This window comes from Pan troglodytes, chromosome 5 (genome assembly GCF_028858775.2).
Source record: "Pan troglodytes isolate AG18354 chromosome 5, NHGRI_mPanTro3-v2.0_pri, whole genome shotgun sequence".
NCBI lineage: Eukaryota > Metazoa > Chordata > Mammalia > Primates > Hominidae > Pan > Pan troglodytes.
Genome location: NC_072403.2, coordinates 99,608,577 through 99,636,512, shown reverse-complemented (window position 1 = coordinate 99,636,512; position 27,936 = coordinate 99,608,577). Strand labels below are relative to the sequence as shown.

Here is a 27,936-nt window from a genome sequence, read left to right as displayed (position 1 = left end):
GGGTTCATGCCATTCTCCTGCCTCAGACTCCTGAGTAGCTGGGACTACAGGCGTCTGCCACCACGCCCGGCTAATTTTTTGTATTTTTAGTAGAGACGGGGTTTCACCGTGTTAGCCAGGATGGTCTCAATCTCCTGACCTCGTGATCCATCCGCCTCGGCCTCCCAAAGTGCTGGGATTACAGGCGTGAGCCACCACACCCGGCCATTTATTTCTTTATTTTTCATTTTATTTATTTATTTTTGGGACGGAGTCTCGCTCTGTTGTCCAGGCTGGAGTGCAGTGGTGTGATCTTGGTTCACTGCAACCTCTGCCTCCCGGATTCAATTGATTCTCCTGCCTCAGCCTCCTGAGTAGCTGGGATTACAGGCATGTGCCACACTAATTTTTGTATTTTTAGTAGAGACGGGGTTTCACCATGTTGGCCAGGCTGGTCTCGAACTCCTGACCTCAGGTGATCCACCCACCTCAGCCTCCCAAAGTACTTGGATTACAGGCGTCAGCCACTATGCTCGGCCTAGTTATTATTTTTTTTGAGACAGGGTTTCACTCTGTTGCCCAAGCTGGAGTGCAGTGGTACAATCACAGCTCACGGCAGCCTCAACCTCCTGGGCTGAAGTGATCCTGCCTCAGCCTCCAAGTAGCTTGGACTATAGGCATGCACCACCAAGCTCATATACTTTTTGTATTTTTTGTAGAGATGGGGTTTCTCCATGTTGCCTAGGCCAGTCTTTAACTCCTGGGCTCAAGTGATCTCTCTGCCTTGACCTCCCAAGTGCTCTAATTCATAGGTGTGAGCCACCGTGCCTGCCAGAAATTATATTTTAATGATGCAGTCTTACAAAGCTCTTGGATGGATAAATCTACATCATCATAAGTTAGATTATTAGGAAGCTTATCATAGATTGTGGAGCTGTGTCATTTTTCCTAAGTAGATCTTTAAATATCACCTAAAGTTGATCTGCAAAGTCAGGAAATAATGCATTACTTAGAGTCCAAATTTCTAGTCTCTTTGAACTAAGCTGAAGTGATCAAATGTTAATATCATTATTCAGGTCATGTTTTTATTTTATTTTATTTTTTTACTCAATGAAAGCTGAGCTGACCTGCTAATATATTACTGTTTAAGTCAAAAGCCTTACTCAGAAATTAGAATAATTCCTTTAGCCTAAGGTAAATTCCTCCAGCTATCAATCACCTTCGATTTGTAAGTCTGTTTCTTTGCAAGCTCATAAGGTTACACTTAGGATAAGCAGACTAGACACTGTGGCTCCTTTCATTTATGTCTGTGTCCTGTGCCAATATGACTAGTGTCAGGATGGGGGAGGAGGGTATCTGAGTCCACAGAAGCTTGCTCTGCTGGTTTAAAATTTTGGATACACTCTGAACATGTACTACTGGCCACAAAACCATAAATTTCCTTTTATTACCACCTCTAAGTAACTGGAATAGGGTTGAAAGAGTTTCAGCTCTGTCAACTGTAGAAAAGTCAATGTTTCTGGCCTTGGTTTCCTCATTTGAAAGCAAATGGAATAACTGTAGATGAGTAATTCTCAATTGATGAGGTAGAGCACATAAATTCCCCTAAGAAGTGGGGCACACTTTTCATTATCCCCAATCCAAGAATCCACTGCTACTGGTATGAGAGTGTAGTACTCTTCAGGTCTGGCTGATCCAACATAATCATTTAAGTTGAGGCTCTGATTTTTTTTTTTTTTTGAGATGGAGTCTCACTTGGTTGCCCAGGCTGGAGTGCAATGGCAAGGTCTCGGCTCACTGCAACCTCTGCCTCCCAGCTTCAAGTGATTCTCCTGCCTCAGCCTCCCGAGTAGCTGGGATTAGAGGTGCCTGCCACCACGCCTGGCTAATTTTTTGTATTTTTAGTAGAGACGGGGTTTCACCATGTTGGTCAGGCTGGTCTCGAACTCCTCATCTCCTGATCTTGTGATCTGCCCCCACCTTGGCCTCACAAAGCGCTGGGATTACAGGCGTGAGCCACTACACCCAGCTGCCTCTGATTTACAATAACCCTTAAAACCTTATTTATGCAAGGTTCAGTGAATTTTAAAAATATGAAAAATTACTGGCCTAGCATTTGATTTCTAGATGGGTGTTCAGAAATTTTCTCCAATAGAGGGGTAAAATTTTCCTCTTACAGTCTTTCACATCTGATAAGGAAAAACAGTTGTACTTACCTAGCTCACTGCTGGGTTAGCATCATTTGTTACTACTTTCTGTTCCCAAATGGCTTTTTAATGGAAACATATCCTTATATAATGACACAGGGTTGAGTGAAAAATTAACCTACTCATATCCCATATAGGGATGTGGTCTTCATACTCCAAGAGTTGACTGAGCAAGGAAAGGCAGAATATATGCAGAACCACTGAGCTCATGTCAAATAATGGCATATATTATAAATGAACACTTGCATGCTCCCCACACACATGAATGTCTGTTGCCTACATTTAAAAAATAACTGTGATATAAAATTATATAGGTCTTTTTCCACTAATAAATATGTGACATAAACATTCTCCCACATTATTACAAAGTCACTGTAAATATGTTTTAAATGGTCACCAGATATTTCTTCAAGTAGATGACATATTGTTTGTTTTATTTTCCAGGTTTCAACAGTTTTATTGGGAGGTTTTGTTTTCTGTGAAATACACTAGAGGCTGAAGAAGGGGACACATTCCCTTTACAAGATAAGGGTTTCCCACCACTAAAGAAAAGGCATGAGGCGTGACATACTGGGGTTTGAATCCGCCTCCTTCTGCTTTGCTCACATTTCTTTTTTTCTCTTTCTTTTATATGTATATTTTTGAGACGAAATCTCACTGTCACCCAGGCTGGAGTGAAGTGGTGCGATCTCAGCTCAGGGCAACCTTCGCCTCCCAAGCTCAAGTGATCCTCCCACCTCAGCCTCCAAGGATGGGACCACAGATGTGCACCACCATGCCAGGCTAATTTTTTTTTTTTTTTTTTTTGTATTTTTGGCAGAGAGGGGGTTTCACCATGTTACCCAGGCTGGTCTCAAACTCCTGAGCTCAAGTGATCCACCCACCTTGGCCTCCCAAAGTGCTGGGATTACAGGCGTAAGCCACTGTGCCTGGCCTCTTCTTTCTCAAAAAGTATCACAGAACACAAACACAAAGGCAAGAGATAAAAACAGCAACATCAACCTCCAACAGGGCCACACCCACGCCTTGTCCCACTCCCCAGGCTGGGTCAGGCCTGGGAGGGGCTGGGGCAGCTACTTACTCTACAGTCCCCAGGCTGCAGGAGAAGGCTGCAGGCTCAGAAGGGGTGGGACTAAATTAATAAATTAGAATAAATTAGGGGGGAGGAATGCAACTTTGTGCTGGGAGGGCCCCTTCTCTCTAACACGCAAGAGAGTTGTTGGGGGAAGGTAGGAGGCATCGCCAAAGGCCACTACGGTGGGGGTAAGAGCAGCGGAGGCAGAAGTCACCTTTTCTTCCATGTTCTTCCCAAACAAAGCAGAAGAATTAGGGGTAGAGGGATGTCTACAGCCATACTACCCTGAATGGGCTGGATCTCATCTGATCTGTGGTTATTTAAACATGTCAGCTTCCACATACAGATTGAGTATCCCTTATCTGAAATGCTTGGGACCAGAAGTGTTCTGCATTTTGGATTTTTTCAGATTTTGGAATATTTGCCATATGTGCATAATGAGATTATCTTGAGAATGGGATGCATGTCTAAACACAAAATTCATTTATGTTTCAAATACACCTTCTACACACAGCTTGAAAGTAATTTCATAGAATAATTTAAATAATTTTCTGCATGAAACAAGGTACACTGAATCATCAGAAAGCAAAGGTGTCACTATCTCGGCCAACTAGATGGACAATCAATCTGTAGTTGCTTGGTATCCCCATCATTACTGACTCTTGAATTTATATGCAACCATTTTCTTACACTATTCACATATAAGTACTTAACAGTTAAAAAACAGGACACACCATTGGTACAGTGAAAAAATAATGTGTTAAGTGTAACTAAGTAATACCCATATAAGTGTTAAACAACAGCAACAAACAATGGTAAGCTGAATAAACTGTGGTGTGCCTCTGTTTTGCTGCAACCCATTTCATGAGGTCAGGTGTGGAATTTTCGATTTGTGGTATCACAAGTGTTCATAAAGTTTTGAAATTTGAAGTGTTTCAAATTTTAGAGGACTTTGAATTTCAGATTTTCAGATTAGAGATGCTCAATCTGTAAAAAGCATTTTTTCTTGAAAAATAATTTAAGCTGATTCTTATAAAAAATTTCAAATAAGAAATTTAATTAGATTATGTTTCTAATAGTACCTTAAGCAGTTATTCTTTCCAAAGCATCATTCAGGGGTCATTTTAGTCTTTTCTCTCATGAGTTAAATAAAATTTCAAGACAGGTGATGAGAATGGTCTCAAGTTCAGGTGATGCCTATTGAGCATGCCTTAACTAAAAAGCATCCCTGACTTCTGGTCTACATCAAATCTGTACAAAGGAGAAAAGGCTGATTCCAGCCCAGAGGTTCCCCAATTCCTTTCCTCTTTTATAGAACCCAGACTCCTGCCTGTCCTTGCTGTAGGTATTATATTTGACCCGTAGTGCTTTTTACATTGCTTTGCTCTTGACTGCCCATGTTTCTGACCTCAGCTTAGCAAAATGAAATCTCATTTTCTATTTTTTGCTTCTGCTGTACTCAGATCTCCAAATCCATATTTTAGATCTTGGCAAAGAATAGCAGAAGGTATAACAGCTTTGAAGTCAGACCTGGAGTAGAATCCTGGTTCCCTCAGCAGCTAGGTGATCTCAGGCAAGTCACTTAATCCCTGTGTGTGTTTCAGATTCCTCAAGGGGTAAAGTGTGCCTAATAATATCTACCATAAAGGTATATTAAGAGTTTTAGATTGGAAAATGTACTGAGAGTGCCTAACAAAGTGCCTTGCACACAGCAAGCCTTCAATAAGTGATGGTTACTGCTATCACCATTACTACTGCTGCTCATGTTTCCTTACCCTACTTTGGAACTGGCATTCTTGGTTCTTGACTGTACCCTAAGACAACTGGTGTTGGGAGGTTCAGAACAAAAAGAACAAGTTCCTCTTTGACAAAAGAATCTATGAATCTGGGAACACCTCACTGGAGAAGGAAGACAATTACTAATCACAAAGCTTAAAAGAGAAAACCCTGAAAGAATCAACTGGGTATGTAAGATAGGTATATTTAGAAAGCGAAATAAGTCTCAGAAATACTATAGTTGACATAAGCTTATAAATACATAGAAATCTTATTGGGATTTTTTGGTTTCCTTATGGGTAAAAAAAAAAGAAGAAAAAAGAAATCTTGTTGGGATTTTAAAAAATGAAATAAAACACAGCTTTTCAGTGGCAATCTAGTTTCCATGGGGAGGTATTTTTCCAGATAGCATGAAATTCATTTTCTATCTTAAGCTGCACCTGCTAGATCACTAATATTTGTATTATTAAGTCTCTGGACTTGAAGTGCTTTCAGTGTGAATTTTCCTCCTACTGTGCCCATCTGTTCTTTTCTTGTGGGCCCAGAGGAAAGCAAGACTTAATAAATATTCAGTTTTCAGACTTCTTTAAAATATTTTTATATAAGCATTTACAACCTCTGAGGAAAATTATAAAACTGGCGAAACTTAGCTCACATGTGATTTCCCCTTATAACTATCCAAGTGTCATTTTTTTATGGAAGACTAAAAAGTAACTATACATATAAGAAGTGAAACCAAGGAATATAAATAATAACTTTAACACTAAGATATTTTATTTACTTGTATATTATTAGATAAATAATTTATGAATTAGCCAATGTTAAGGTGGGGGAAGGCACCAAGGCCACTGCCTACTCCTTGCTGCTCCTAGTCAAGGTCAGCTGTGACCACTGGGTACATATCACCCAATGATGCTCTTCCTGCATTCAACCAGGTTGGGGACATGGTGACCTCACTTTTCATGACTTGCTTTCCCTGCCATGATGTAAAGTTGGCTGGATTCAAATGATCCATATCTAAGCTCTCTTAGGGTAATGTCAGTATTTGACTAAACAATCATGGATTTTCCTTTAAAAACCACAAGCTCAAATGCAAGGTTAAACCAGCAAAGAAACAGATAGTTGCTATATTAAAAACATCATAAGCTACATGGATAAATTCAAGATATATGCAAATATTCTTAGACACAACATGGCTATTTATGAAACTTTTTGGCAGGCAGGGTTCTAGAGGAAGGTGCTACTTACTGGCAGGCTTATAGCAGACAAAAATAGAAAAACAAGAAAAAACAAAACTACCTCAGCAGCTGCAAGACTGATGCATACTCCTCTGAATCCCATATGTTCTTTTCTAAACATGTACAGTACAACTCTCTGATCTGTAAGGGAACAACACATCTGTGAGGAACCAAAAGTGTATACACACTACTAGTTTGGCAAAATCATTTCTGGTCAACACAAAAAAAATTAATGTTATTAAAACTCATTTTCTTTAGATTATAATAGACTTGGCATATATCTCATGGATCAGGCTTTATAAGAATGCAATTTACGGCCAGGCGCGGTGGCTCACGCCTGTAATCCCAGCACTTTGGGAGGCTGAGGTGGGCGGATCATGAGGTCAGGAGATCGAGACCATCCTGGCTAACACGGTGAAACCCCGTCTCTATTAAAAATACAAAAAACTAGCCGGGCATCTGTAGTCCCAGCTACTTGGGAGGCTGAGGCAGGAGAATGGTGTGAACCTGGGAGGCGGAGCTTGCAGTGAGCCGAGATTGCGCCACTGCACTCCAACCTGGGTGACAGAGCGAGATTCTGTCTCAAAAAAAAAAAAAAAAAAATGCAATTTATATAAAAGTAAAATGAGGCTATACTGAGATTGGTTGATATCAGTGGTCATTTTAAAATAAGAAACTGATAAAGGAAAAATGAGAAAAAGAGGCTCATTTAAGGCTCAATGGCAAAAATCACCTCATGAACAAGTCATTCTTTTTTTTTAGACGGAGTCTCACTCTGTCATCCAGGCTGGAGTGCAGTGATCTCAGCTCAATGCAACCTCCGCCTCCCAGGTTCAAGCCATCCTCCTGCCTCAGCCTGCCTCATAGCTGGGACTACAGGTGTGTGCCACCACGCCGGGCTAATTTTTGTATTTTTAGTAGAGACAGGGTTTCACCATGTTGGCCAGGCTGTTCTCGAATTGCTGACCTCAGGCGAACCACCTGCCTTGGCTTCCCAAAGTGCTGGGATTACAGGCGTGAGTCACTGCACCCAGCCAACAAGTCATTCTTACATACTGGTATTTGTTCTCCAAAGCTTTGAGCTAAGATGATTTAGGAATATAGAATTCCTCTGCTAAAATCTACTCTACAGATGGTTGATAGGTTTATCGAATAACATAAAGGCCAGCTGAGCATAATTTTTCAAGCAGCAAAAGTACTGCTTCTCTTTTTATTCTGGGTGTAGTGCAAGGTTAACCATCAAGCATTCTCAAACAGATTCCTTCTTCCATTAAGGGAAGAGAAACAGCTCTCTCAGTATAGGTGACAAGGAAGTGTTAAAGAAGGAAAGTTCAAATGCCTTAGTACAAAAACATTGTAGGGGAAGCAACACCACTGGGATTCATACGGCTGTTTCTAGCTGTGGCCATCTGAACAAAAAAACAATATCAATTACCAGTAATGTTTACAGCTGGAATGGATTTAGATTGTGTTCTCATTGTAAGGATTGGCTTCATTTCACATTCTGATGCCTGAATGCTACAAAAACCAAAGCAAGAAAATACTAACATTCCTACTTCATGGATTACAAATGAGGAGGCTTGGATTACCTGTCGACCTAGTGGATACTTGGGAAGAGAAGAGGTGAACTTATGAAGACATCTCAAAACCAGGAAGTAATTCATATGATAAACATGCAGGTTTTCTAGTAATAATTGTGTTTCCTCCTAAAAATCACAGAATATATTATTAATATATAAGTCAGCTAATAAAAGAGCATAATAATACAATCTACTTCATGGCTATAAAAATTTCTGGAAAACTGACAAGAAGATTCAAAACTACAAATTAATTCATGAAAATTTGAAATACATATAAAATCCAGAATACAGGCAGAGCATTTCTGATTTAGTATCAAGTCTGGTGATACTTTACACAAGCCAGAATTGATACTGTATTTTAATCTCCTGATAGCTCTAGCATTCCCACAATACTTTGGCCACCAAAATTACAAGTATGCAAGAAAGCACCTTAGTGGATGCTTGCCTGTGCCCATCACCTGGTGTGTGCCACAGCAAGGGAAGGTGCTTTATCCTCCACCTTGCTAGCATCAGAAGAGTGAGATCACCAGACAGAATGGTACCAACCTAATGAACTTGCTAAAGTTCTGCTTATGTTGCATACTTTTCCTAAAGTACTGCTCAAGTGTGTTAGTGTGTTTGAAGGGGAAAATGAAAAGACTATGGCAGAAACACAAGTGATTCTGATGAGTCCCTGCCTCTTGCTGAGATCTCCAATACTGGTTTTATTTGCTTCACCAATTAAGAAAAAAAAAAAGAATAAATAAATAAATAAATCTGAAGCCAACAAGTTTTATAATTTAGAATCTGGCAAGAATGATGACATGAGGGATAGTGTCTTAAGAAATCTATGCAGGTGTAGTGGCTCACGCCTGTAATCCCAGCACTTTGGAAGGCTGAGGCAGGAGGATAGCTTGAGCTTAGAAGTTTAAGACCTGGGTGAGCAACATAGTGAGACCTCATTTGTACAAAAATAAAAAACCCACAACCGAAAACTAGCCCTACTCGCCATATTAGGGATTTAGATACAGAAAAAAAGAAGAAACCTATGGATGATTAATCTCACAAATCAGTTTCAAAAGGTTTTGTCGAGGGGAGAGAGAGGTTTTCTAGAGCCTCCTGAAATAGTTTAGAAATGATTTTAAAACATTATATCCTATCAGGTAATTTTCAGGCCTCAATTCCTTTTATAACCACTTACTCTGTAACATTTTCTTAAGAGGATTATCATCTGTGCCATGGTCTTCAATATTTTTCTCCTTTAAGAAGTCAAATAAAGGCTTTGCTGGGCTGTGTCTTTATTTCAGTAATATCTTGCAGATACCCATTATTTTTAGTGGTCAACCATATAGAAAATAACTCAGATATCAATAAATTCAAGCAAATCTAACCTCTATAAAGCAATAAATATGACATATCTTCCTAAACACCAACTCACTTAGGAAATCAATTCCTTGGTCAACGATCTACAGGTCATTACCTGAAAGCACATGGCAGATTAAAGAAAAGTTTTTAGCACCTAAATGTTTTCCCTCCCATTATTTGAGTTGATTGGTAATTTCAAAATCTATGTCTCCTATCACAACAAAATCTAAATCTCCTATCATAACAAAAGTAGCCATAATCAAAAATTGTTTTAACCACCATTGGGAGGGTATACTTTAGTTCTAAACTTTAGCTTAGTTCTTTAGTTTTTTACTGTGAGCCATAACATACAGATGGCATAAAGCCATTAATTACCTTGATGTGTGCTTAAATAGCTTTTAAACAGGGGGAATATTTTGAAGAAAATGAACTCTATTACTGAATAATCACACTGCATGCTACTTGTGCTACCTATTTTCTTTTGCCTTGTGGAATAGCTATGTGTACAAGTATCTGGGTGATGCAGTAGAAGTGAGTATCTTCATTCCATTTACTTGGATAAGGAGAGAAAAGAAATACTTTACCCACTATAGGGCAATACTGCATACTCAAGGAACATACCTGCCCTGGAATAAGTGTTCGATGAGGAATATAAACATGTTTTTCTCCTAGGTGGTCTCAGTTCCTTCATACTTTTCACTGTGTGGTGCATCCCTGTGCTGAGTAGAGTTCTAGTGTTTAAAAAATGTTTTGTTTTGCTTTAATCATTATTTTATTTTAAGATAAAAATAAAAATTTTAAGATGAAGTCTAACTCTCTGCTCACTGCAACCTCCACCTCCCAGGTTCAAGCGATTCTCCTGCCTCAGCCTCCTGAGTAGCTGGGATTACAGGTGCCCGCCACCATGCCCAGTTAACATTTTGTATTTTTAGTAAAGATAGGGTTTCACCATGTTGGCCAGGCTGGTCTTGATCTCCTGACCTCAAGTGATCCACCCACCTCAGCCTCCCAAAGTGCTGGGATTACAGGTGCGAACCACCGTGACTGGCCTAAAAAATGTTTTGTATTGTATTGTTTTGTTTTGTTCCATACAACATGGCAGACTATATCATCTGGTGCTCAACTGAGGAAATGGTGGTTGGTTCCAACAATGGGTAAAAAGACTGGCTATGATGGACTTAACGAATGAGAGAAGGTTTGCTGTACCTTTCTAAGGGATTTTTCAAGAGTAATTTTGACCATCCCAGATCTTCACCTTACGTGCTGACTTAGAACCTAATCTCCACATAATAAAGATTTCATTGTTATTTATATGTGTTTTTATCAGTTGCAACAAAAAACATCACAAATGATTAACATTTTCTTATAACATGTCCTCTAAGTTCTCCATCTTACTTAGATACCTGCACATATGTATCTGCCTTTACTTATTCAAACAATAATTCTTTTTTGTTTGTTTGTTTTTGGAGATGGAGTCTTGCTCTGTTGCCCAGGCTGGAGTGCAGTGGCGTGATCTCAGCTCACTGCAACCTCCACCTCCCAGGCTCAAGCGGTTCTCCTGCCTCAGCCTCCTGAGTAGCTGGAATTACAGGCGCCTGCCACAATGCCTGGCTAATTTTTTGTATTTTTAGCAGAGATGGGGTTTCACTGGGTTGGCCAGGCTGGTCTGAAACTTCTGACCTCAAGTGATCTGCCCACCTTGGCCTCCCAAACTGTTGGGATTAGACACTGCGTGAGATACTGCACCCGGCCTTAAAACAATAATTCTTAATGTACTTATGGACACTATTTTACAAACTCAAACCTGTAAAAGGTTTTGATATATGAGAAAATTTTCGGGCCGGGCAGGGTGGCTCACGCCTGTAATCCCAGCACTTTGGGAGGCCGAGGCGGGTGGATCACCTGAGGTCAGAGTTCAAGACCAGCCTAGCCAAGCTGGCAAAACCTCCTCTCTACTAAAAATACAAAAATTAGCTGGGTGTGGTGGCAGGAGCCTGTAATCCCAGCTACTTGGGAGGCTGAGGCAGGAAAATCACTTGAACCCAGGAGGCGGAGGTTGCAGTGAGCCAAGATCGTGCTGTTGCACTCCAGCCTGGGTGACAGAGTGAGACTCCATCTCAAAAAAAAATTTTCCATTTAATACATTACAGCAGCATCATACCATGTACATGTGAAAATAAAGCCTGTTGAAATATTAACCCTACTTTCCATATGTTAAATTTTTCTTCAGGCACTTTTTCTGCACACTAGTCATAGCTGTCACCATTTTGTTTCATAATTGTGTTTACAATGATTCTTTTCTACGGAGATACACTTTGTCTAGGAATATGCATTATTTACTAAAAAGATATGCTTTCTCTGTTCTTTAAGCATGAAGACTTCTTAGTCTTTACTGATTTTTGACAAAGGAACAGAAATATTTCTCTGCTATAAGAAAAACAGGCATGGCATAGTGGCTCCGCCCATAATCCCAGCACTTTGGGAGGCCATAGTGGGAGGATCACTTGAGCCCAGGGGTTCAAGACCAGCTTGATAGTGAGCAACATAGTGAGAGACCCTGTCTCTACAAAAAAAAAAAAAAAAATTTAAATTAGCTGGGCATGGTGGCATGTGCCTGTAGTCCCAGATACTCAGGAGGCTGAGGTAGGAAGACTGCTTGAGCCCAGAAAGTCAAGGCTGCAGCAAGCTATGATTGCACCACTGTACTCCAGCCTGGGTGACAGAGCGAAACTGTCTCAAAAAGAAAAAAAAAAAAAGCAAAGCAATACATAGCAGCCTCCTTGCTCTTCTTCAAATATGGCAGACATGCTCCAACCTCGGGTCCTTTCTATCTGCTTAGAATTCCCTTCCTCCAGATTCTTGAGTGGCAAGCTCTGTGACTTCCTTTAGGTCTTTACTCAAAATTTACCTTCTCAGTCAGGTCCTTATTTAAAATTTTGACTCCACTTCCCACGCACATGGAACTTCATATCCTTCTTCTCTGCTTCATTGTTTTTATCTCAGCACTTATCACTAACAGATATTTTACTTATTTATCTTATTTACTGTCTGTCTCCCTGATACAATGAAAACGGTAGAAGTTTTGGCTGTTTGGTTCACTCCTGTATTCTCAAAACCTAGATTAACACCGGGCACATAATAGGCACTAGAAAAATATTGGCTGAATGAAGAGTACATTAATGAATGAAGACTGAACACTTAGTCTCTCTTTTATTTATTTTTAATTTTTGAGACAGGATCTTGCTCTAGCAACCAGGCTGGAATGCTGTGGTGCAATCTCAGCTCACTGCAGCCTTGACCTCCCAGGGTCAAGTGATCCTCTTGTCTCAGCCTTCCAAGTAGCTGGGACTATATATAGGTGCACACCACCACACCCGGCTAATTTTTGTAGAGATGGGGTCTCATTATGTTGCCCAGGCTGATCTGCTTGCCTCGGCCTCCCAAAGTGCTGGGATTACAGGTGTGAGCCACTGTGCCCAGCCTCAGTCTCTCTTTTAAGTAAGAGCAACCATATTTTGTCTTGCTGGATGTGGTCTAGATTTCCTGATTTTTCAAAAGTCTGAATTTGTAACGTAAAATTTCTCAATATGTAAATATTGGTTCTAACATTTTTTTTAAATGTATGTTTAAAAAACACATTTACATTAGACTGCGGGTTGCCTCTTAATGTGCAATATACCCTCTTAAATTAGTCATCTCCAACCTCATCAATCCTGTCTGTTATTCATACAAAAATCATTCACTGATAGCATGTCTTTTGCAGCAACATGGATGGAGCAGGAGGCCAGTATCCTAAGTGAAAGAACTCAGAAACAGAAAATCAAATACCGCATGTTCTCACTTATACGTGAGAGCTAAATAATAGGTACACATGTACATACAGAGTAAAATAACAGACACTGTGGACTTCAAAAGGGGTAGGGTTGGGAGGGGTGAGGGCAGAGAAATTATTTATTAGGTACAATGTTCACTATTCAGGTGATGGGCACACTAGAAGCCAAAAACTCACCATCATCCAATATGTAACAAACCTGCACCTGTAAACCCCTGAATCTATTTTTTAAAAATCATATATCACTGTTTACTTATATGACAGAGCCCCTATTGTTATTGAGCTAGCTGCTTTCTCTGGAGGAGAAGTCAATATATATGTAAAACTTATACAGGTAAAGAAAAAAAGGCTAGGCAGAATTAAATTTGCCATGCATTTATTTCTCTTCTACTTCCATAGTACTTACCACTTTTGTCTCTAGAATTGTATGTATAGGGGTGAACAGTGACCTCAGATTATAAAATAAAGTATGTAAAAATGACTATAAACTTCTGTAATTTCTTTTCAATCAATTCATTGATCATTAAAAACTGGTAAAACAGACTGTTGAATTTTAGGATTAAGAGATATCAACTGTCTAAGAACACAGAATTTTCTCATTTATTATCTTGTTATAACTAAGCCTTATTTTTCTCATTAGAGAAAAATGCTGGCTGGCAGTGTTTTCCAGACTTAGCATATTACTGCTATCTAATAAGAATGCCAAACCACAGCTTTCTCCTAGCACTTATGTGGCAAGAGTGCTAGTCTTCTCATCTGTCTCTGCCTTTTGTTCTCCATATTCCTACCTCAGCAGTATAGATCAAGAGAAGCACTTGACAAAGAGTTTGAATTTAAATGATTAATTCCTGACACACTAGGCTAATGCCCAGCTCATCTGATCACATTTGATAGACTGTGATTGTTTTCCTTTTTCCTTTACTTTTCCATTTATTATTTTTTCTAATAAATTTTCTTCCCCCTGTCTGCCCTGTAGGTCTGACAAAAGAAACAGAAAGAGGTGGGGTCAAAGGTGAAAGGCAGGTCTTCATCAAACTCATGAACTGATTTTGTGCCTTTTGTTCATGAGACACTATGATAAGCATACTAAACGGTGAAAAGAAGTCCTTACTCTACCATGAACTTGCTCTGTGACATGAGATATTTCACTTCCTTTCTCTTGGCTGCAGTTCTTCATTTTTGAAATGAGGGTGCTAAAGGAGTTCAAGGTTTATTTCTCACTCTAAAAGGATTTAAAGTCTAGTTGGGAAAATAGGTATAAAGACGCAAAACATTAACAAGTAAGAATAATAAAACTTCAACTGTCACCTGCAAGGGAACGAATCTAAGCTTTCTACATAGTATGAAGATTTTCAGTATTTCATCAGCTGTACCAGGTCTTCTAATGTCCCTCCTTAGTAGGGAATTCCTAGCAAATCACCTACAAATGTACATTGTTTAGTCAGGTAAAGTTTTAAATTTTATTTTATTTTAAGTTCTGGGATACATGTGCAGGACGTGCAGATTTCTTACTTAGGTAAATGTGTGCCATGGTAGTTTGCCGCACCATCAACCCATCATCTAGGTATTAAGCCCCGCATGCATTAGCTGTTTATCCTGATGCTCTCCCTCCGACCTGTGTTCTCATTGTTCAGCTCCCACTCACAAATGAGAACATGTGGTGCTTGGTTTTCTGTTCCTGTGTTAGTTTTAGTCAGCTAAATTTTTACATTTAAAAGTACACTTTTTAAAAAACTCATTACTGAGTTCATTAAATTCAAAGCTGACATATAGTTTTGAAGCAGTGGATCCGTAATTTTGAGGGAGTTAAAGGTTTTTGTTAACGTCTTGATTCTAGTCAGAAGATAACTGAGATCAATCATTTGTTTAGGTGGGAACTTAATAGATTAGTTCTAGCTTAAGAAAATGAGGTGATGGGGGAAACAATAACAAATGCTTCCTCCTAGGGAGGCAGTCTAACTTAGTAGTTCTTGAAGTGTGGTTTCCAGTTATACAGACTGTAAATTTCTCTGGAATATTCTGTGAGGTCTATCTTTTAGACACTTGAATATAGAAAATGGGCACAAAATGATAAACTCTAATGGTAGGTATGTCTATACAACTATATAACATAAGAGTATTATAAATATTACATATAGATTGTATATTATAATACATAAAAATGTATATACATCTTTATATACATTGAAATGTGTTCATATTGGCTGGGTGTGGTGGCTCACATCTGTAATCTCAGCACTTTGGGAGGCCTAGGCGGGCGGATCACTTGAGGTCAGGAGTTCAAGACCAGCCTGGCCAACATGGTGAAACCCCGTCTCTACTAAAAATACAAAAATTAGCCGGGTGTGGTGACCCATGCCTCTAATCCCAGCTACGAGGGAGGCTGAGGCAGGAGAATGGCTTGAACCCAGGAGGTGGAGGTTGCAGTGAGCTGAGATCGTGCCACTACACTCTAGCCTGGGCGATAGAGCGAGACCCCCTCAAAAAAAAAAAAAAAAAAAAAAAAAAAAAGCTGGGCGCGGTGGCTCACACCTGTAATCCCAGCACTTTGCGGGGCCGAGGCGGGTGGATTACCTGAAGTCAGGAGTTTGAGACCAGCCTGGCCAACATGGTGAAACCCCGTCTCTACTAAAAATACAAAAAATTAGCCGGGTGTGGTGGTAGGCACCTGTAACCCCAGCTACTTGGGAGGCTGAGGCAGGAGAACTTCTTGAACCTGGGAGGTGGAGGTTGCAGTGAGCCGAGATAACGCCATTACACTCCACCCTGGGCAACAAGAACAAAACTCCACCTCAAAAAAAAAAATAAAATGAAAATAAATAAATAAATAAAATGTGTTCATATTGATCTTAATTTTTATGAGTGAAAAATATATAACAACAGTTATTATTTTCATTTATAAAAGCTTTATCATTATATTTGTTTTCAAATCACTTTTATTTGCTGAACGAACTTTGATTATCACTAACCTTATGAAAAAATCATACTAGGAATTATTATCCTACTTTTTTTTTTTTTGGAGACAGAGTCATGCTGTGTTGCCCAGGCTGGAGTGCAGTGGCGCTGTCTCAGCTCACTATAACCTCTGCCTCCCTGGTTAAAGGGATTCTAGTGTCTCAGCCTCCCAAGTAGCTGGGTTAACAAGCACACACCACCACACTTGGATAATTTTTTGTATTTTTAGTAGAGAAGGGGTTTTGCTATGCTGTCCAGGCTGGTCTCAAACTCCTGGCCTCAAGTGATCTGCCTGCCTTGGCCTCCCAAAGTGCTGAGATTACAGGCATGGGCCACCACACCCAGCCTATTATCCTACTTTCTATATAAGAAAATTGAGGCTTAAATAGCTCCCATTCACAATTACTACAAAGAGAATAAAATACCTAGGAATACAACTTACAAGGGATGTGAAGGATCTCTTCAAGGAGAATTACAAACCACTGCTCAGTGAAATAAAAGAGGACACAAACAAATGGAAAAACATTCCATGCTCATGGATAGGAAGAATCAATATCGTGAAAATGGCCATACTGCTCAAGGTAATTTATAGATTCAATGCCATCCCCATCAAGCTACCAATGACTTTCTTCACAGAACTGGAAAAAACTACTTTAAAGTTCACATGGAACCAAAAAAGAGCCCACATTGCCAAGACAATCCTAAGCAAAAAGAACAAAGCTGGAGGCATCATGCTACCTGACTTCAAACTGTACTACAAGGCTACAGTAACCAAAACAGCATGGTACTGGTACCAAAACAGAGATATGGACCAATGGAACAGAACAGAGGCCTCAGAAATAACACCACACATCTACAACCATCTGATCTTTGACAAACCTGACAAAAACAAGCAATGGAGAAAGGATTCCCTATTTAATAAATGGAGCCAGGAAAACTGGCTAGCCATATGTAGAAAGCTGAAACTGGATCCCTTCCTTAACCTTATAAAAAAATCTTTCAAGATGGATTAAAGACTTAAATGTAAGACCTAAAACCATAAAAACCCTAGAAGAAAACCTAAGCAATACCAAGACTAGGCATGGGCAAAGACTTCATGACTGAAACACCAAAAGCAATGTCAACAAAAGCCAAAATTGACAAATGGGATCTAATTAAACTAAAGAGCTTCTGCACAGCAAAAGAAACTGTCATCAGAGTGAACAGGCAACCTACAAAATGGGAGAAAATTTTTGCAATCTACCCATCTGACAAAGGAAGGGCTAATATCCAGAATCTACAAAGAAGTTAAACAAATGTATAAGAAAAAAATAACCCCATCAAAAAGTGGGCAAAGGATATGAACAGACACTTCTCAAAAGAAGACATTTACGCAGCCAACAGACATATGAAAAAATGCTCATCATCACTGGTTATCAGAGAAATGTAAATCAAAACCACAATGAGATACCATCTCACACCAGTCAGAATGGCGGTCATTAAAAAGTCAGGGAACAACAGATACTGGAGAGAATGTGGAGAAATAGGAACACTTTTACACTGTTGGTAGGAGTGTAATTTAGTTCAACCATTGTGGAAGACAGTGTGGTGATTCCTCAAGGATCTAGAACAAGAAATACCATTTGACCCAGCAATCCCATTACTGGGTATATACCCAAAGGATTATAAATCATACGACTACAAAGACACATGCACACGTATGTTTATTGCGGCACTATTCACAATAGCAAAGACTTGGAATCAACCCAAATGTCCATCAATGATAGACTGGATTAAGAAAATGTGGCACATATACACCATGGAATACCATGCAGCCATAAAAAAAGGATGAGTTCATGTCCTTTGCAGGGACATGGATGAAGCTGGAAACCATCATTCTCAGCAAACTATCACAAGGACAGAAAACCAAACACCACATGTTCTCACTCACAAGTGGGAGTTGAACAATGAGAACACACGGACACAGGGTGGGGAACATCACACACCAGGGCCTGTTGGTGGGTGGGGGTGCTGGGGGAAGGATAGCATTAGGAGATATACCTAATGTAAATGACGAGTTGATGGGTGCAGCAAACCAACACGGCACACGTATACCCACGTAACAAACCTGCACGTTGCGCATATGTACCCTAGAACTTAAAGTATAATAAAAAAAAGAAAATTGAGGCTTAAATAAGGTAAGTGATTTTCTTAAATATACATAGCTAATGAGTAACTGCAGTTCAAATACAAAATTTCCTGTATTTTGTAGTACCACATTATTGTCATGTATTTTTACAAAACCATAAAAAGAGAAGCATTATTATGAGAATATTCAAAGATACTTTTACTCTAAACTAAAAAATCAAGACACATTCTTTTGTTTTGTTTTGTTTTTGTTCTTTGAAACAGAGTCTTGCTCTGTTGCCCACGCTAGGGCATGATCTTGGCTCACTGCAACCTCCACCTCCCAGGTTCAAGTGATTCTCCTGCCTCAGCCTCTGGAGTAGCTCAGATTACAGGCGTGCACCACTATGCCCGGCTAATTTTTGTATTTTTAGTAGAGACAGGGTTTCACCATATTGGCCAGGCTGGTCTTGAACTCCTGACTTCAAGTGATCCGTCCACCTCAGATTCCCAAAATGCTGGGATTACAGGAGTGAGCCACCGTGCCTGGCCTAAAACATTCATTTTTTCTTAGACACTTTCTGTCTTTTGATTTCAGCAGGTAGCCTGCAGGTAACTTTTTCAGGGTAAGGGTACAAATCTCTGTGCTTTTTCATATTTCTCACTGTATAAGTCTCTAGAAAACATGCACTTATATGACAAAGTATGTAATTTGAAAATGAATACACCAAAGATCATAACAAGCAAAACTGACAGTGCAACAAGAACAAGGATAGCATAAATAAATGCTAAGAAAATATGTAAAAAGTCACTGAAAAGCAGACATAAATGTCAGGCTCTTTTTGTTTTGTTTTGTTTTGTTTTTTTTAAAGACAGAGTCTTGCTCTGTCACCCAGGCTGGAGTGCAGTGGTACAATCTCGGCTTACCACAGCCTCCGCCTCCCAGGTTCCAGCGATTCTCCTGCCTCAGCCTCCTGAGTAGCTGGGACTACAGGCATGCGCTACCATGCCCAGCTAATTTTTGTATTTTTAGTAGAGATGGGGTTTCACAATGTTGGCCAGACTGGTCTTGAACTCCTCACCTCAAGTGATCCACCCACCCAGGCCTCATAGAGTGCTGGGATGATAGGCGTGAGCCACCGTGCCTGACCAATGTCAGGCAATTTCTATAATACACTAGCCTAGACATTCTCTCCCTCTGTCATCTCAATGGTTAAAGGTACTCTTAAAAAATCTATTCCTGGCTTCTGAAATAACTCTGACAGAAAGTTCTAGCAGGAAATGGACTTGGCAACTAGCTGACTCAACAGAGAGCTAATCTAGCTAATCTTCAAAGACTCAGTAAACATGCACACATTCTTTCTCACTAGTTCTTAAATTTCTTCCCAGCAAAACAACCTGCATGGAGGTCTGAGAACCTCCTATACTGCTCTGAAGGCATTACAGAGATTACTAAAATGATTATTGAGCCCAATCTAGAAGTGACTTTATATTACGGCCCAGTGTGGATTCTACATTAGAAATAATGTTTAATAAAAGCCATTCTGAATATTTTTTGAGCATTTATAATGGGCATAAATTACCAATGGAGGGAAACACATGCCCTCTAGAATCTAACATTTTTTAAAACACATTTTTAATTTTTTAAATTGATATATAATTGTACATGTATAAGATCTAACATTCTCTTGTTCAAAATCTGAAAATCGTATGTATTACCAAAACTCATCTTTAGCACTATGGCTTACCTTCAATCTCATCTTACTATCATTACAATATTCTAACAACTTTTTCCTAAAAAAGGCATGAGGAGTATGAAAATAAATGTGACATTATGTGTTTCTAAATGCTCATCAGTAAGAGGCATGTTCTTAAAAAAGGTACGTTAATTCAATAGACTACTATGTCACTCTTCAGTACTAATACGGAATGATTTCCAAGATTAAGTACAAAATGAAACAAGGTGCAGAATATTGTAAGAAGGCAGCAACTGCCAAAATATAATATAATTACTTGTATGTATGGAGACTCTATCTAGAATGAAATATAAGAAACTAGTAACACTGGCTGTATCCAGGGAAGGGACATGGGTAGTTGGAAGACAGAGGTGAAACGAAGCCTTTCACTGTATATTATATACTATAACATATATAGTATACTATATCCATTTTGAATTATATACTACATCCAAGTATTATTTATTCAAGAAAGAAAAAAGCCCTCCTTCTTTTGATATTCCTTATGTTGTACAGCTCACTGATAATTTTCTAAGCTCATTACTTCTTTCCTAGCTTTATATTATCAATATATAATGATATTTCTTCAAATCAAATCAATACCCACTTAGCAGCAGACGCCTAAGCTGCCTGGCTTCTAAATGCTTTTATTTATCACAGCCTTTAAAAAGAACATTACAACGAAATTGCTGGCAGATTCCAAAACTGCTAGGTGGAAAAAGATTCACATAGCAGATCTCTATAGATCTAAAGGTGCTTTCAAAATAGGCCACAAGAGAAACTTGGTGTTTAATATTTTTTCTTGATTAAAAAAAGCCTCAACTTTTAGAGCTAAGGTTTTATGTCATCTTTAAAACTCACATTCCTAGGTGACTATCAAGACCCAGTACTTCACTGTATAAATATTAAGATGCACAAATATGTTTTATTAACTCAATAAATGTTACATGCATATTCTTCTTTATGAAAGGAAAAAGAGAATGAAACTGAAACACATTCACGTTCCTACCTTCAAATATCTCTCATTGGTCAAGAGTGCAACTTGCTTTTCTGAAGCTTGCTTTTCCACGTACCTAGAATTTTCACCATTCCATACACAAAAAGAGAAAATTAAACATTCAACATATTTAAATAGCATATTGGGAAAAAGAACTACCTAGATTGGTAGCCACATTTTTTTCATTTCTTCACAAAAATAAATTCAGTATGACATTTATGGTTTAATGGTAATTTTAAACTCCTTAAATCAGCTGGACTTCATAGTCTATAGATATAAACATTAAAAAAGGCCATAAACCCCAGGAATAGGAAATGTTATTTCTAAAAAGTAACTCTGGAGAACTTGCAAATTATGTCCCTTTGTAAAAATACTTTTCTTTTTGCCAAATTTTCAAATCCAACAAGGAAATCCCACAATTAAAAACAGAATAGGTTACTATTCCTTTCCCTACTTCAGAAATAACTGGATCTGAGATCTCTTATTTAGTACCAAATTCTAGTATAGTATGTGTTAAACATGTACTTCTCTTTTTACCTCCTAAAAGATGGTAGACGTCGGATGTTTTCACATTGATTATTTGATAAAAAATTTATTCTTCTTTTGGCTTCTGGAAGATTACAGCACAGGACACTTAAGGGCTGGGAATAGAAATGCTCTAATAGAGAAAGCTGAAAGACATGTGAAGATTAAACATATTTGTTATATTTTGGCAGTAAATCTATTGCGCTACAATCTGCTCAATTTTAAGGATTTTTTTAAAGAGCCAAAGTATTTATGGCACTAATATATTTAATAATGTCACAATAACACTGCAAACAACATAAAAATGGCTATATAACTCTCATATTTTAAGGTTCCAATTCTGTGAAGCAGGTCAGAAAATGGTAATCTTTGAAATACAAACTAAGATAAACTAATGCAAATGGATAGAACAGCTATCTGCAAAAGCAACACATAATAATTACAAATGTGGTGTGGACCGAACTGAGGTTTAACGAAAGGGTCTAATAGATACCCCAAAACCCATAAGAAAATGCCAATCTAAAATCAGTGCAAAAACTGGTCTGTTACAAAAAATAATGCTGCTATGGTAGGAGCTGTGCCTATGGATTAAAGTGAATGATGAAAATTTATCTTTTCAAATTAATTTTTTTCCCATGGAGGAAAACATGGTGTACTATCTGGTAGATATAAGCATTTTAATAATAGAATGCTGTGGGCTCTATGGTAGAAGGGAAGACAATTTTCCAGATTCTAACATTCAGTTTGCTTAGAATCAACATAATGAACGTTTGGATAATCTTGTATACATTTGGATAGTCTTGAGTTTTATACCTAGAAACTGGTATAACTTGCAAGACTATGCAAATGTTCATTATGTTGATTCTAAGCAAACTTTGCTTGACCAGTTTGGTATTTTCAGGTACCCTGATACTGGTCACTCCTCATCACAAATTAATAAATCAGCATGTTAGGTTACATATCCATCTTAAGGTATTTGTTTGGGATGAATCAATAATCTTGGGCTTGATCCTTCCTGGGGGAACTGATAATGAATTTCTGAGTTCATAATGCTGACAACAAGATACCCAAGGCTAGAGGAAATCTTCCAAAATAGTCCATTCTCTAAGGCTGTAAGGCAAAGGGCCTGCCTAACTTAGAAACAAGTACAAAATAGAAAGCAACTGTTTATGCCAGGTGCTAAATTACTTTTGCACATATTAACATAATTTTGTTTCTTCTCTTTTCTAATTACGTCAAAGTGATAATGCTTATCCCAATGTTAACAGTACTTTTTAGACATGAGAAAAATAAAAACTAAACAGGCTAAGGGGCTTGCTGCGGAAGAGGAATGGGAGGAAGCCACAGAAGTTACAGTAGAGCTACAAATAGGATATGAACCCATTTTCACTTAACTATTTTGTTCAAGTGTGTTTTCAATATCTGGGTCAATCAACAAGTTGGTTAACATATCCACCTAATGAAGGGAAGGCTAAAACACACAGAATGATAATATGTCCTGCTGTACATCCTATAGAAATCAGGAATTACATAGTCCTAGTTACTCAGGAAACTAAGATGGAAGATCGCTTGAGCTCAGGAGTTTGAGACCAGCCTGGGCAACAGAGTGAGACTCTGTCTCAAGTAGAAATCACGACTTACCAATATTTTCCACTGAGGACTAGGAAAACTGGGGAAATGAGGTCTAAAGATGCTGTCACTTGTTAGTGGTGTGACCTTGGCCAAGCCACTTAACTTAAATCTTAATTTCTTCATGTGCAAAACTGAGGATAATACACATGAATAAAACCACGCAGGCCAGGCAAGGTGGCTCACGCCTATAATATCAGTACTTTGGGAGGCCAAGGTGGGTGGATCACCGGAGGTCAGAAGTTCGAGACCAGCCTGGCCAACATGGTGAAACCCCATCTCTACTAAAAATACAAAATTAGCCAGGCGTGGTGGCGCATGCCTGTAATCCCAGCTGCTCAGGAGGCTGAGGCAGGAGAAGCACTTGAAATCGGGAGACAGAGGTTGCAGTGAGCTCAGATTATGCCACTGCACTCCAGCCTGGGCGACAGAGCGAAACCCCATCTCAAAAAGAAACAAAAACAAAAAAACCATGTAAATAGTTTAGTAAAGTGTCAAGCATAAAGGAAGTGCTTAATAAATTATCAGGAAACCATAAAATCATCTAATCTGATTGCTTTATTTTACAAATGAGAAAACTGAGACCCTGCGAGATTAAGTAACTTGGTTAATGTCCTTTACTTTCTGTCTCAAGGTATTTAGAGTACAGTTTCTATTTCCTGAATCTCTTTTTCCCTTGGCTTCAGTGGTACTCCACTTTCTACCGGTTCTCCTTGTTTTTAGTCTCCTTTTCTACTGCTCAGTTTTACAGGTCAGTTTGTCTTAAGGTGCTGCCCTTAGCCTTTCCTTACTCCCTCTAGCTGACATTTCATCCTCATAACATGACTTTAACTGCCACCTTTTAAGGATAAGTCCTAAATATCTATTTCCAGTCCAAATCTTTCTCCTGAGCACAAAATCTTTATGTCTAACACACCCCTAAATTAACCATATACAAAAAGAAACTCATCCTTTTCTCACAACAACCTTGCTCTTTGCTATGTATTAACATGTACAGTTAATAAACGGTACTAACCTCCAATCTGCCAAGCTAGAGCCTGTGTCATCTTACTCCTCTCTTAACCTTTCAGCTTCAAGTCAAGTAAGAAAAAACAAAACAACAGAACATCCTATGACCTACTTAGTCACTAGGTTTTTTTATTCGATCTCATCCTCAAATTTGTTTCCTCCTCTCCAGTTCCACTACCATTACCTTAGTTTATTTAAGTCCTTGTCATGTCCTGTCTAGATTACTGCAATAGCATTCTAACAGATCTCTCTTCCCCTACTGTTGCTTTTGCCTGAAATTCTGACCTGGCTCGCTCCTATTTCTTAGGCATACACTTCTGTTTTCCTATGGAACCCCAGGGCATATTTCTTTCATAGCACTGACTACTCAGACTTGTGGGTTTACTGTTTTGCCTCCATCATTAAACAAATAACAATTTGAAGGCAGAGATTTCTTTTTTTTTTTTTTTTGAGATGGAGCCTCACACTGTTGCCCAGGCTGGAGTGCAGTGGCATGATCTCCGCTCACTCGCTCACTACAACCTCCACCTCCCAGGTTTAGGTGATCTCCTGCCTCAGCCCCCCAAGTAGCTGGGATTAGAGGCATGCGCCACCATGCCTGGCTAATTTTTTGTATTTTTAGTAGAGACAGGGTTTCACCATGTTGGCCAGGCTGGCCTCGAACTCCTGATCTCATGATCTGCCTGCCTCGGCCTCCCCAAGTGCTGGGATTATAGGCGTGAGCCACCGCGCCCAGCCCAGAGATTTCTTTTTTATCTGTATCTTCAGGGTTCAGCATAGTGCTTGGTTGACAATAGGTTCTTGACAAGTATTTATGAGTAAATGAATGAAATGAAATTAAAGAAATAATTTAGAAAGTTTAATCTTAATATCATTTAATTCTACATATTCCTAAGGTAAATAATGCTTTATTCTTTTAAAATACTCTTTAAAAAGTCAAAGTTGGGAGGAAAAGATACATATTAGCCAAAGAAACCACTGCAATCTTTTTTTGAAGGGAGGAAACATGAGAAATAATTTATAATCTTCAAGGCACTACACAAAATGAAGGATTATCAAATTGAATTTTTGCACCAAAGGTTACTAATACATATATAGGTTTTTAAAATCAGAATTTTATTTGTTTTTTATAGAGACAGGTCTCTTGCTCTGTCACCCAGGCTAGAGTGCAGTGGCACAATTATGGCTCACTGCAGCCTTGACTTCCCAGGCTCATGTGATTCTCCCACCTCACCCTCCCGAGGACCTGGGACTCTTGTAAATAAGCCACCACGCCTGGCTTATTTTTTATTTTTAATAGAGATGAGGCTGCATTATGTTGTTCAGGCTGGTCTCAAACTACTAAGCTCAAGTGATCCTCCCACCTTGACTTCCTAAAATGCTGGGATTATAGGCATGAGCCACCATGCCTGGCATAATGCATAGGTTTTAATGAACTAGACAACTGGCATGTATTCAAAATGACTACACTTATGTAGCTTCCAAGAAAAGGAAATAATACTAACTTTTAAACAACTGGAGAATGGGGATCTTTTTTAGGTTACAGCATATATCATGAAGCTAAATTCCTGAATTAGCTTCAGGCAATTCATGAAACTAGTGAAAATGAATTCCCAATGTATCAGAATACAAATTACAGAGACACACACACACACATGCATGGTCCAGAAACTAAAAACCTTTTTTATATCTTTAAAGGATTATTAAAGAAGAAGAAACAGAAACAGCAACAGCAGTGACCACATGTAGCATGCAAAGCTAAAAATGGGCCGGGCGTAGTGGCTCAGGCCTGTAATCCCAGCACTCTGGGAACCAAGGTGGGTGGATCACCTGAGGTCAGGAGTTCGAGACCAGCCTGGCCAACATGGTGAAGCCCTGTTTCTACTAAATATACAAAAATTAGCCAGGCGTGGTGGCACGCACCTGTAATCCCAGCTACATGGGAGGCTGAGGCAGAAGAATTGCTTGAAACCGGGAGGCGAAGGTTGCAGTGAGCTGAGATCATGCCACTGCACTCCAGCCTGGGCAACAAAGTGAAACTCCATCTCAAAAAAAAAAAAAAAGCTAAAAATGTTTAATATCTGGCCCTTTACAGAAGTTTGCTGACCCCTTATATATAGCATTTCCTTGGTAGAAAAAGTCCACAAGCTCTCATGAGAGTCTCGGAAACAAACCAAAAAAGTCCGCTTGTCCCTACCCCCAAAATGGTTAAGAATTGCTGGAATAGAAGTCTTTTCCCATTATTGATATCCTAATGAGTGCATTCTCTACAGTTTGCTGCAAGGTAACAAAGGAATTGTAGAACGTAGAATAAAATAACTGGAATTTACTTATTCTAGATTTTGCCATTTAAAATGCCTACCACACTAGACAGCCTGAAATAATGTGCAAATTATTTAGAATCAGCTTGAGAATTTTCAAACCCATTACTGTGTTCTTACCTGAAGTCCTTTTATAAAGTTTTGAACTGAGAAATCATGATACAAAAAGATGTTGGTCAGAACCTGTAATACTTTTTCATTTATTTTAAAGGGAAACTGAGTTGTAAGAAGTAGCTGAAAGAGATTAAAAGGGAGGGGGACAAACTCCTTGTTAGTCTTCACTCTTCATAAATACTAAGTATTAATAATGAGGCAAAGAATGATATTATACACAGTTAACTATGAAAGCTGCAATAATAGGTAGTTTTTTAAGCTCAAATGTCAACAAAAATTTTAAGTTAATTTATACAAGAGTAACAAAAAGAAGCTACTTATACTATATCTTCAGAACCAAAGATCTATACCATCTTCCATCAAATTCCTAATTAAAAAAAAATACCACCTATTAACTATATCATCCTTTTTTTTTTTCCTCACCAGAAACCACTGAAGAAGCTGCAGGCTTTGGCAATTCTTATTACCAGATGAGATTTTTTTCATTACTACTGATTCAAATTAATGAAGAGTAATATATTATGTATTGTTGAATGAGAAACACAAATGTCTATTTCACAGATGTCTATTTCAAAAGTATAGAATAGCTGAATTTGTATTATTTGGCTAATTTTCAATTGTCTATAGTGATGTTTTACATCTGAAAATGAAAAGTCACACAAGGCTTCTTAAACAGAAGCATAGTTGTAAAAGGCCAATTGAACTTGGCTATAACCAAGTTTTTTGTTTTCTTTTTGTAGAGGAAAGTTCTTGCTCTTTTGCCCAGGCTGGAGTGCAGTGGTGGCATCATAGCTCACTGTAGCCTTGAACTTCTGGGCTCAAGTGATCCTCCCACCTCAGCCTACCAAGTAAAAGGGATTATAGGTGCTTGCCACCCTTTCTGGCCTAGCCAAGCAAATTTAAAAATAGCAGCTTGAAAACATTTTCCTTAAAAGTGTCTATAAATCACCTCTATGGAAAAAAAGAAAAACACTAAAACCCATGTGTAAGTGGCTAGTGGGCAGGTTGTTTTTAGTTTACCTTAAATAAGCAGCATAAAGCACATCTTAAAGGAGGTGAGTCCAGAAGCAATTTGGGGAAGGTCAATGATATGGTTTGGCTGTGTCCCCACCCAAATCCCATCTTGAATTCCCAAGTGCTGTGGGAGGGACCTGGTGGGAGGTAACTGAATCATGGGGAAAAGTCTTTCCCATGCTGTTCTCATGACAGTGAATAAGTCTTATGAAATCTGATGGTTTTATAAAGAGGAGTTCCCCTGCACAAGCTCTCTCTCTTTGCCTGCTACCAGCCATGTAAGATGTGATTTGTTCCTCCTTGCCTTCCACCATGATTGTGAGGCCTCCCCAGCCATGTGGAACTGAGTCCATTAAACCTCTTTCTTTTGTAAATTGCCCAGTCTCGCCTATGTCTTTATCAGTGGTGTGAGAACAGACTAATACAGTAAATTGGTACCAGTAGAGTGGGGCACTGCTGAAAAGATACCCAAAAATGTGGAAGTGACTTTGGAACTGGAT

General features: G+C 38.9%; 1 protein-coding gene across 20 annotated transcripts in view; it reads right to left on the bottom strand.

The window, feature by feature from the left end:
* The window catches only part of ORC3 (origin recognition complex subunit 3), a 75,999-nt gene that overhangs the window by 24,342 nt on the left and 23,721 nt on the right, over positions 1-27,936 (bottom strand). For 14 of the 20 annotated variants that reach the window (XM_001156658.7, XM_009451622.5, XM_009451621.5 and 11 more), the window contains 5 exons: positions 26,429-26,542; positions 21,363-21,496; positions 20,838-20,901; positions 7,865-7,981; positions 6,337-6,416 (listed from right to left, as the gene is read on the bottom strand). In XM_001156658.7, coding sequence (XP_001156658.2) covers positions 6,337-6,416; positions 7,865-7,981; positions 20,838-20,901; positions 21,363-21,496; positions 26,429-26,542 — 509 coding nt within the window. The remainder of the gene's footprint in view (positions 1-6,336; positions 6,417-7,864; positions 7,982-20,837; positions 20,902-21,362; positions 21,497-26,428; positions 26,543-27,936) is intronic. The other 6 variants (XM_009451626.5, XM_054686826.2, XM_063812530.1 and 3 more) reach the window with 1 other exon arrangement.